At 37.6% G+C, this 12,216-nt stretch overlaps 1 protein-coding gene across 2 annotated transcripts in view; it reads right to left on the bottom strand.

The window, feature by feature from the left end:
- Positions 1-12,216, bottom strand: part of LOC149212058 (MADS-box protein SOC1-like) — a 232,254-nt gene that overhangs the window by 178,501 nt on the left and 41,537 nt on the right. The window contains exon 3 of one of the 2 annotated variants that reach the window (XM_089391672.1): positions 1,562-1,742. The exons of the other annotated variant lie outside the window; for it this stretch is intronic. Within the exon in view, the coding sequence (XP_089247798.1) occupies positions 1,577-1,742 (166 nt within the window). The 3' untranslated portion in view covers positions 1,562-1,576. Of the gene's footprint in view, positions 1-1,561; positions 1,743-12,216 lie in introns of those variants that run through there. 2 annotated transcript variants of the gene reach the window in all.

The raw sequence follows: 12,216 nt of genomic DNA, 5'->3' as shown, positions 1-12,216 counted from the left end.
ACTGCCCACTCAAAGTAATCATAGGGGTTTGGAATTTTACTAATGCCTATGGGTTTTGGTGTAATGGAAAACCTCAACATGGAAATTGTAGCACAATATTGATAAAGCAACAATGTTGTTTAACAACATGAATAGTGGTACAAGAGATTTGCATTTCATTGGAAAAAACATCAACATGATTGGTCTTGCAAGCATATTACATCCAAGTTTATGGATTCACCCAATGTAACCCATTGGAAAACAAGAAAAAATAGTTTAACGTATATCGCAGGAACAATACAATATTTAATTCTGTACATTAATTCCAAAGACAACCATCTTGTTGGTTACACATATAGTGATTTTGCAGGGAGTATTGATGAAAAAAAGAGTACCTCAAGATATGCATTTCGCCTAGGTAAAAGACTGATTTCATGGGCATCCAAGAAGAATACCATTGTCTACATTTCATCAACAGGAGAAATCTATGTAGCAACAATATGAGAAACATGCCAAACAGTTTAATTAAGAATACTGATAAGTAATCTTGAGCCTGAAGAGCTGAAGGATCAACTCCTATTTTTTGTTATAACAATTCAGCTATTTCACTTTCTAGAAATCATGTTTCATCACAAAAGTGAACACACTGACACTTGTTTTCACTTCATCAGTGAGCTAGTAAAGAATGGTGAAGTCAATCTTTTGTTTTGCAATTCCAAAAATCAATTGGAAAACATCTTTACAAAGCCATTGGAAAAAGCGAGCTTTGAATTTTAAAGGTAGCAAGATTTGAATTTTAAAGGCATCACTTAGGAATTGCTTGTGCTCAAAATTGTAATGAAGATGAAGTCAAAATTAAGGGGGAGTGTTGATTGTAATTGTTACTACATATTCTAGAAGTTAGGTAGTTTACTCAACCAATAGTTTTGGCAATGTCGTGCATTCAATTCACAAGCAATAGTTTTCAATAATGAGTTAGATCATATCAAACAAGGTGTTAAATTCAGTCAAACAAGTAGCTTTTGATATTCTCTATGTAACCATTTTTTGTGTGGAGCGGAAAAGTGGTATCTTAATGTGAGAAGAGCTCTAAAGCTCCATTGGGTTTTCAATCTATGTAACTTGGTGTTTTACAAAGTTTTTTCACTCTTCCTCTTATACCGACATGGTATCAATCCTTGGCCTAGGTTTGATTTTCTTGAGTTACGTTGGAGGGGAGTGTTGGACTAACCACCGCACCTCTGGAAATCAATCACGTGGACTAACTGCCACCTTGGGAACATGGCATTGACTGCCCACTCAAAGTAGTCATAGGGGTTTGGAATTTTACTAATGCCTGTGGGTTTTGGTGTAATGGAAAACCTCAACATGGCAATTGTAGCACAGTATTGATAAAGCAACAATGTTGTTTAACAACATGAATAGTGACACAAGTGGTACAATAGATTTTCATTTCATTACAAAAAACATCAACATGATTGGTCTTGCAAGCATATTAAATCCAAGTTTATGGATTCACCCAATGTAACCCATTGGAAAACAAGAAAAAAGAGTTTAACGTATATCGCAGGAACAATACAATATTTAATTTTGTACATTAATTCCAAAGACAACCATCTTGTTGGTTACGCATATGGTGATTTTGCAGGTAGTATTGATGAAAAAAAGAGTACCTCAAGATATGCATTTCGCCAAGGTAAAACACTGATTTCATGGGCATCCAAGAAGAAGCCCATTGTCTCCATTTCATCAACAGGAGAAATCTATGTAGCAACAATATGAGCAACATGTCAAATAGCTTAATTAAGAATATTGATAAGTAATCTTGAGCCTGAAGAGATGAAGGATCAACTCCTATTTTTTGTTATAACAATTCAGCTATTTCACTTTCTAGAAATCATGTTTCATCACAAAAGTGAACACACTGACACTTTTTTTCACTTCATCAGTGAGCTAGTAAACAATGGTGAAGTCAATCTTTTGTTTTGCGATTCCAAAAATCAATTGGAAAACATCTTTACAAAGCCATTGGAAAAAGCGAGCTTTGAATTTTAAAGGCAACAAGATTTGAATTTTAAAGGCATCACTTAGGAATTGCTTGTGCTCGAAATTGTAATGAAGATGAAGTCAAAATTAAGGGGGAGTGTTGATTGTAATTGTTGACTACATATTCTAGAAGTTACGTAGTTTACTCAACCAATATTTTTGGCAATGCCCTGCATTCAATTCACAAGAAATAGTTTTCAATAATGAGTTAGATCATATCAAACAAGGTGTTAAATTTAGTCAAACAAGTAGCTTTTGATATTCTCTATGTAACCAATTTTTGTGTGGAGTGGAAAAGTGGTATCTTAATGTGAGAAGAGCTCTAAAGCTCCATTGGGTTTTCAATCTATGTAACTTTGTGTTTTACAAAGTTTTTTCACTCTTCCTCTTATACCGACATGGTATCAAATCCTTGGCCTAGGTTTGATTTTCTTGAGTTACGTTGGAGGGGAGTGTTGGACTAACCACCGCACCTCTGGAAATCAATCACGTGGACTAGCTGCCACCTTGGGAACATGGCATTGACTTCCCACTCAAAGTAATCATAGGGGTTTGGAATTTTACTAATTTCCGTGGGTTTTGGTGTAATGGAAAACCTCAACATGGCAATTGTAGCACAGTGTTGATAAAGCAACAATGTTGTTTAACAACATGAATAGTGACACAAGTGGTATAAGAGATTTGCATTTCATTGGAAAAAAACATCAACATGATTGGTCTTGCAAGCATATGAGGTCCCAATTACCATGCTAGCAAAGTATTGGTGAAGTAATAATGTCACTTGACAACACCAATACAACATATAATATTCACCAATCCTCCCAAAAATGCCATAGTGTCAGAACAGTAGATTGTGGTTTGGACTCAAAGTTATATCATACAACTTATCGTTTGTATTCATACATCATGGAATGGTATGGAACATTCCCCATTATGGCATGGCCACCCTCTATATGTCTTGAAATCGATACGATACTCCATTTCAATTAGCGCCAAGTCAATGTTTTTATAGACATTTTTTCACCATCATAGATGAATTTGTTCAATGATCAAATTTATTGATCATTTTCTTTGTGAGTATTGTGGGCTCATGGTTTTATTCCTTGATTATAATCAAAAGCACTAACCCTATATCGCATAGGAATCTATTTGTGGTGGCCACACATGGTGAGTTAATCTTAGGCTCATTTGTTCTATGAATATCATGAATCCAAATCAATATCATTCAATTCAAGTTATCATTTCCAATCAAGGATTGATTTGACACTATTCCTATTGCTATGAATTGTTGTGTAAAGCTTGTAATCATTATGATAATATCTCTACTCCATAATTGGTTAGCAATCAGAATACCATCTCATTTCAAGTATTGTTCGGTACATGTCTATATTTTATGATTAATCATATTGGTGCATGTATGCTTGTAAACGTGTTTGTGGTGTTAGACAAGTACACAATACTAGTTACATGTTAAAAAATGGAGCAAGAAAAGGTTTCATTTTACTTGTGCCTTAGTCGAATGGAAAAATTCAAATTTACATATCAGCAAGATGACTTCAGTTGCAGTTAGCAGGAGTGACATGGCCAAGTAACTTAATTAAGATAATCTATTTGAGTTTGTGGGAAAGAAGTAGAGTTGTACATGAATTGATTGTTAAGATCTAGGAATCTAGTATAGTTATAGTTAGTGAAACTACATTATTTGACATCTAGTCGAGAATAGAGTCAGTATGAGTTCAGTTGAGTAGTTGTAACTATTGTTAACTCGCAGATATCTCAGTTAACTAGTCAATTTACTAAAAATATTCCTAGTCATGCATGCAATTCGAATTGCCTAGTTGAGTAGAGGGACAAGACATAATTATATTTATTATTGTAAACTATTCATTGTACAAAGTTTTGCATGACACATAAGAGATAATTTCCTTAAGAATTATGTAAGGACATAGCAGCAAGTGCAGGAAGCACAAGTGTAGGCGGAGCGAGTGCAGGCAAAGTAAGTGCAGGCTTAGTATTTTCCAGAGAAGACTCAGGAGGAGATCAATATTGCAGTGCAAGTTGAGCTTCAAGCATTGAAGTTGTCATTGTAATCTATCACTTTTCGCATTTGACATAATACAGGTGGAGGAGGGGTTTTTCCCAATTGGGTTCCCTGGTAAAAATTGTGTTCCTTGTGATTGAATGATTGCATATGTTTCTATTATTAGTTTTCCTTCTGCAAAATTTAGTAGAAGAAATTTGTGTCCACTGAGTTCAATGTGATTTCATTAACAACTACAAATTTCAAGTTATTTCTACATGGTAACAGAGTGATTGAAAACTACATAGAAACCAGGTTCCTAATCATCTCCCAAAGAAATTTCAAATAACATATTTGTGGCGCAGGAATTTTCTTTAGTGCAGGAACAATGTCTTTCTATGGATTAAATCTTGAACAGACTGCTTATGCAATGTGGAAAACCCTCACAGAGTTATTCAAAAGAAAAAGTGATGCTAGGAATTTGGCATTAAAAGATAAGCCCAAGAAAATTAGAATGTAGAAAAACGAAACCATTGTACAATAACTATCCAGATTCACTCAAGTAAGAGATGAACTTGGAGTTGGAGAAATTCTACCACCATATTAACTAGTGAGATTAGCACTCCTTGGTCTTTCGAAGTCCTAACACAACTATCAGGATTCATTTAATGGAAGAGACGGGCTCCCAAATTGGGAGAGACTTTGGTCTGACTTGGTTTAGGAGGAGATTAGAAGAAACACTAGAGATGGAATCTTATCCAAAACGGATCAGGAAGAAGACTTTGCTCTAGTTGGCATACGAAAGAATGACAAAGGCAAGAATGCTCAAGGCGAGGAAGAATCTAGCCAAAACCATGGCAAGAAGAAAGACCTCAGTAAAATTAAATGCTTTCACTGCCATGAGTATGGACACTATGCAACCAAGTGTCCACATAATAAATCTAGTAAGGAGCCTACAACAATAGCAGGAGGAGATGTTATCACATCACGACATGAGTTGGATTTCACCCTCATTGCATGCATGGCAATTACTGTACGAGGCAGTGTATGGTACTTAGATTCTGGTGCTTCATTTCATATCACAGGAAATAAGGAGTTCTTTAGCAGCTTGGAGGAGAAGGACCTACAATTACACATAAAACTTAGAGATGATGGGAGGTATAGTACCAAAGGAATTGGCACTTTCACCTTTAAGAGGGAGTCATGCTCCCATCTTCACCTAAAGAATGTAATGTGTGTGCCTAGTCTGAAGAAACTTTTAATTTTTGTAGTTGAACTTGAAGATAGAGGATATGTTGTGGTGTTTAGTAGAGGGAAGGCATATCTAAAGCATGATCCTACTAGACAAGTAAAACAAATTTGTGTCTGAGTTAAAATTTTCTACAAGCTAGAGGTAAACTTCGCCATGTATAAAACCATACCTCCAAGAGTGAGGTGAGGAAATGGAGAGCATTAGTCCCAGAGCTGCAAATATTTGGGCAGACTCCATAGGAGAGCAGTAGAAATTGCAATATACTCTTCTCATGGATAATTACCCTTGCTATAGGGGCCCACAATATCCAGTAAGCAAAAGGATCAGTTTCAATTGATGCAGTCATATCTTGGGAGGCAGTTGCAGCACAGGGACATAGTTGATTCAATATTTTGGATGCTTCTCAGTTGTAGTTGTTGCAGTAACAACAACAACAGTGAGAGGGGGTGTTAGTTGTGTTACAGTACATTCCTATAGAGGATTAGGACGCATACATCTTGACAAAGGCTTTTTTCAAGAGGCAAGTTCAATTTTCACAGGAGCAGGATTGGGTTGTGCAAAGCCCTTTTCTTGATACGCGGGAGTGCTAAAAATTGTAGCAAGAAAAGGCTTAATTTGACGTGTGCCTTAAGTCAAATGGAGAAATTCAAATTTCCACATCAACAAGATGACTTGAGTTGTAATTAGCAGGGGTGACATGGCCAAGTCACTTAACTTAGTTAAGTAATTCAATTCGATTTTGTGGGAAAGAAGTAGAGTTGTACACGAGTTGATTGTTAATATCTAGCAATCTAGTGGAGTTATTGTTAGTGAAACTCAGTTATCTGAGCTCTAATATACAATAGAGTTAGTATGAGTTCAGTTGAGTAGTTATAATTGTTGTTAACTCACTGATATCTCAATTAACTAACCAATTTACTAAAAATGGTCCTGGTCATGCATGCAATTCGAAATTCCTAGTTAAGTGGACGGAAAATATATATTTGTATTTATTGTTCTATATTGTTGAGTCAACAGAGTTTTGCATGCAGCAGATCAGATAATTTCCCTAATAATTTCATAAGGAAATAGGAGCAAGTGCAGGTAGCACGAGGTGCAGGCAGAGCGAGTGCAAGCAACACGAGTGTAGGCAGAGTGAGTGCAAGCAGCATGAGTGCAAGCAGAGCAAGTGGAGGCAGAGCGAGAGCAGACTCAATATTTTCCAAAGTAGACTCAGGAGGAGATCAATATTGCAGTGAAGGTTGAGCTTCAAGCATTGAAGCTGTCATTGTAATAGATCATTTTTCTCATCTGATATAATACAAACAGAGAAGGGGTTTTTCCCAGTTGGGTTCCCCAGTAAAAATTGTGTTCCTTTTGATTGAATGATTGCATGTGTTTCTATTGTCAAATTTCCTTCTGCATAATTTAATAGAAGAAATTTATGTCTATTGATTTCAGTGTGATTTCATTAGCAGCTACAAATTTCAAGTTATTTATATACTACACACCAAACTTATCAGACATCAATCTTCTCTTGGCTCCATTGTCTTGTGGTAAGTAGGTTTGCTTCCCAACTAAACTAATTCATTGATTTTTATTATTATAGCATTATGACTTACATTATCATTGCCCCTTACGTAAGGATTCTTTCCCTTGACCTTAAAGTAATGTTCAAGTAACTCCTACTTGTGATCTAGGAAATGAAGTTAGTTAGACATGAATCGTAGGGAGGAACCATTATGTGGTTGGTTAAAACAAAATAACTGAGTTTGACACAATTGTTACAATCACCTATAGTTATATAAGAGGTGAATAATACACTAAATGTAACATGAGGATGGTATAATCTAATGAATTTCCCCTTCGGGAGTTTATTTCTCCTCTATTATTGCTTCTTATTCTTCATGTCTATTGGTATGTCTGTTTGTTTCAGGCTGTTAAAGCCAACAATTGGTAATAAAGCCTATGCATCTGATATGTAATCTTCAATTCAAGATGAAGGAGAAGGGATGCATTGAAGGAGGAAGCACTAATTGTTGGATTTCCCGTGATGGAGAACTAATGTTGTAGCAACAAAGTGGTACAACGTGCAAGCTCGAGACTTATGTACCACCAGGGGATCAGTGCACTATATTGTAGCAAGATACTGAGAGTTTGAGGCTAAGACACAACAACCATGTATAGGAACAAAGGAAAGGTGATTTGACTAAAATATGCTAGAGAAATCTATGCCAAGAGCAATGCATTGAGTACCACCCAATAGGTTTTCACTACAAGTTTCTAGAAAAGCAAAAAGAGACGTGTTTAATGAATATCATGTTGTTGTTTGAAAAATATGACCAGCGCAGCAGAGAAGATTAAAGTTTAGAATGTTTTAATATGTTTAATGGTAATGGTAACAGGAAGGGTGTCTCCATACCAGCACAATGTGTAGTGGACGAGAAAGGCCATGATAGACCATCCATTGAAGTGTCAATGCAACTACGATTAAAGGTAATATTAGGGAAAGGGGTGAGAAATTTTGTTTTTTTTTAATGAGAATGGCATTCTAAAAAATGTTCCATGTCGTAAGAGGTTTCTTATGTAAGAAATATTGATGCAAGGGGTTGATCAAAGAAAATTTGAGTTAATAAATGCAATGATTTCAGATACCAAAGTTAAAGAATTTGAAGAGAGTTTAAAATCAAGTGCAAATTGAAACCGAAATAAAACGAGAAATGTCATTGGTGCGAATTGGTGGAACAACACATGTGCCATAAAATTAGTTTGATAAGTAATTATTGATGGAGTGTTGATGTTAAGTTGGCGATGTTTATTGGAATGGAAAAGATAACCCAATAAAAAAACGCAAGTGCTTTTCTCAATTGAAAAAGTATCTAAATTAAAATTTATATTAAAGATTGATATGGAAACTTTAAAAATTAAGATACATGGAGATGTAGCTGTGTTTTTTTTTAATACGAACTAGCCTGAGCGTAGGCCATGTTGAGTTTTGTAGCTTGGGAGGTACTCCAAACCCTAAGATAGAGGGTTTTGGAGGAATGGGCTTCACAAATATGACTTTGTGGACTTAGAACCCAAGCCTGTGGGCTTTGCACCCAAGCATATGGGTATTAAACAATGAGGAATTTGAGTGGTTTGACACATGGAGGTGTTATAGGACTCCTAGAGGAGAAAGGGGAAGTGAAAGTCACTCAAATCTGAGGTGCATATCATGAGATATGAATTTTTTTATGTTGTTGATGGGTTTTGTGGCACATAAGTCAAGTCAGCTTGGTGTGTTATTGTGCCACAAGACATGTTTGTTGACACCACTTGAAAGTGTTTCAATAGGAGTGAGGAGGAACCTCATTCCTCATCCAATCATCGCACTTATTTCTCATGTGAAGCCAAGAAAAATAATTCACGATTACAAGAATTTGGGTGTGATTGCAGCAATTCGAGATTATAGGAATTTGGGTGTGATTACAAGAATTCACGATTACAGGAATTTGCACATGATAGAGGGAATTCATGATTATTGGAATTCAGATGTGTTAAAATTGGCAACTATAGCCAAACTCCTTGTGGGTCATCTTATTAATGGAAGCTGATATTTTTCTTGGATCCCTCTCATCGAGAGGTGTAGGATTGATCTAAAGATCATCCGATTCCGATAAGTATTCATGGAGATATGAATTAATTTGTGTTATGGGACAATTCGTCAAGGTCGGCCAGCGACCAAATAAACCCCACTTGTGCTCAACGTTTTAGTATAAATAGAGGTGGCGTTAAAGCCATTTTCAACACACTTGGGATCTCTTCCTCTCTACTTGTCTTTAGGTTTTAGTAAGAGGAGAGATCCTAAGGGATAATGTTGCCCTAATCTAGAGTGCAGAAGTCGGAACTACCGAGAATAGTCGGAATTGCCGAAATTATCGAAATTTCCAGAACTGTCGGAATCGCCGGAACAGCCGGAAACTGTCGGAATTGCCGGGAACTGTTGGAACTGCTGGAATTACCGGGAACTACTTGAACTGTCGGAATTGCCGGAGTTTCCGGAACTGCCGAGAATAGCTGGAATTGTCGGAACTGCTGGGAACAGCCAAAATCGCCAGAACTGCCGTAACTGTCGGGAACTGCCGGAACTGCCAGGAACAGCCAGAACTGGAGGAACCGCTAGAGCATCTGTCTCCAAAGGAGAGCAGCATGCAAGGGACAACTAACTAACATTGGGACATTTGTATGGTACTTAGCAGCAAATACACCACGCATGCAATGTTACAGCTAGCATGCAAGGGATAGTTATCATGCTAAGGACAACAAACATGCTAGCGACAACAAGAAAGCAAGATGCAGCCAACACATAGGTCAGTATGGCAACATGGTGCAGCAATGGCACATAATGCAATACAGTGATGGGTATAGTCATGATTAATGAAGCGTGATGAGATGCAGCATAGTGATGATAGGTGCAGCGCAGTGTGGTGCATCGTGATGACGAAACACAGCACAATGATAGGTGAAGGAGCCACCTTGGAGGTTCAGTTGAAGTAGCATGTCTTCAATTGATCTCATGTATCATCTTCTTAGAGATGATCTATGCTCTTATTTAGATAAGTCAAAGTGTTGACTTCTCTTGTAAACGTACTATCTCTCTCTGTTAAAATTGGAAACTAGGGCCAAACTCCATGTGGGTCATCTTATTTATGGCAACAGATATTTTTATTAGATCCCTCTCATCGAGAGGTGTAGGATTTATCTAAAGATCATCCAATTCCAATAAGTATTTATGGAGATATGAATTTATTTTGATTATGGAATTATTATCAAGCCGACCAGCAACTTGAGTAGGCTCAGGAGCCCAATAGTCATGTATATTCATCATCTACGTTTTAGTATAAATATAGAGGACTTGAAATCATTTGGAACACACATCCTCTTCATATGTGGTCTCCTCCTCTCCACGTCTTTGGGTTTTGGTGAAGGAGAGAAACAATGAAGATACGCTGGCCCAAGGGTGATGCCCTAACTGCAGGAAGTCGCAGGAATATGAGGATGATCTACGCAACAAACAGAGACCTAATACGTTGTCCAGAAGTCTTATACGCAGGCCCTAACCTACGCAGTCAAGGAGGCTCCCATATACGCAGATCAGGAAGATTTATACGTTGTTCATAATGGATGTTATAAGCTAGTCATTGTGAATGCTATACGTTGTTCTTATACGTTGTTCTGGAAGTCATTTATACGTAGAGCAGAGAGACTCCCTACATGCAGTGACTGTCTTATGGAACAGCTGCTATCATAACCGCAGTCACAAGGAGGTGAAACCGCAGTTAAGGCGTGGATATGCAATCACGAAGAAGAGGAGCCGCAACAATGAGGAGGTGTAGCCACAGTCAACGCATGAAGCCGCAGTCTTGGAAAGGGAAGCCGTAGTCATGAAGAAAGCAGACGCAGTCATGAAGAGAGGAGCCGCAGGGTTTGACTGCACCTGGTTTGGGTTTTAGGTGCAGTCACAACCTCGATGCATGGAGCAATGAATAAGTTCTCCGCAGCAAAGTCTGGGTACACTTAAGATCTGAAGGTAGTATCCACAGCAAAGTCTGGGCATGTCACTCTCGAATAAAAGGATCAAGACAAGTTTCGGATGTGGACATAAAGATCATGAAGGTATTCCTGCAGTAGACAACAGTCAATCTCAGTGATGATCACAGGGATACAGAGAGATCATACATCACAGTGAGATTCGGATCTATATCTCACTGTCTCAGCATAAGGAGCAGTATCACAGTCTATATGAAGAAACAGTCCTAAAGCTCCAGCAAACTAGTAATGGAGGAATGATATAATAACTAGGACTACTTGATGAAAAGCATTAATGAGGATCATTGTCTCAATGATGATGAAGATATAAGGCACAGTCATCATGTTGAAGAAGACCTCGTTGACATAATGTCAAGGCTGATCTCAGTGATACTGTAGTGATGGCTTCAATGGTGCAACAATGAGGAGGACCTGTACAACATGGTGTCACACAGTTATGTGTAGAAAATGGACGAAAGGCAGCACTCTGATAGGTGAAAGAGTCACCTTAGAGAATCAGTTGAAGAAATATGTCTTCAACTAATCTCATGCGATATCAAAAGTCAAAATATTGACTTCTTTTGTAAATGTACTATCTCTCTCACTTTCTCTGTTGAACTTTGAAGAACATAAAAGAAGAATTGATCAAGGGTTTCCCCACATTGGGGTTTGTCCCTGGCTGGCGCCACATATTGTGTCCTCTTGTCTTGGCTTATCTTCTACGATTTATATTTATGTTCTATCTGCAGTTTACTATATGCTGATGTGACTGCTAATCTGGAAAAGAAATTGAAATAAATTGCTCTAGCATAGAACACACCTAAAAATAACTCTCTCACTGTTGAACTATTGAAGAACATATAAGAAGAATTGATCAAGGGTTTCCCCACATTGGGGTTTGTCCCTGGCTAGTGCCACATCTTGTGTCCTCTTGTCTTGGCTTGTCTTTTGCGATTTATGTTTATGTTCTATCTGCAGTTTACTTTAATGCTGATGTGATTCCTAATCTGGAAAAGATATTGAGCTAACTGTGAAAATTGAAATAAATTGCTCTAAGCATAGAACATAGCTAAAATTAACATGGTATCAGAGCTGAGGTGAAGACAATTCCCAAGCAAGAGTGAAAGAGCAATCACCAAAGACAGTTGGGAAAGGACAAAAGGATCAGTAAATTCCTCATCCCTCTTCAAATTCACCAAGGGTGAAGTCGAAGCAAAGAATGTTATCGGAATGGTGCAGCAGAAGTTTCTGATGGCCTACCTAAAGATCACTTCATTGGGAAGTCCAGATCTAACGGTGGAAGGAAAGGCAAATGCCTTGGTTGCAATAAGTTCGGCCATTATGCGAAGGAGTGTCCGAATGGCAGAGA

The sequence above is a fragment of the Pinus tabuliformis genome, chromosome 1_1, assembly GCF_031772625.1.
Source record: "Pinus tabuliformis cultivar Carrire ecotype Pingquan chromosome 1_1, CPIR1, whole genome shotgun sequence".
Classification (NCBI taxonomy): Eukaryota; Viridiplantae; Streptophyta; class Pinopsida; order Pinales; family Pinaceae; genus Pinus; species Pinus tabuliformis.
Note: the sequence above shows the minus strand (reverse complement) of the source record. Positions and strands in the feature narration are given on the sequence as shown.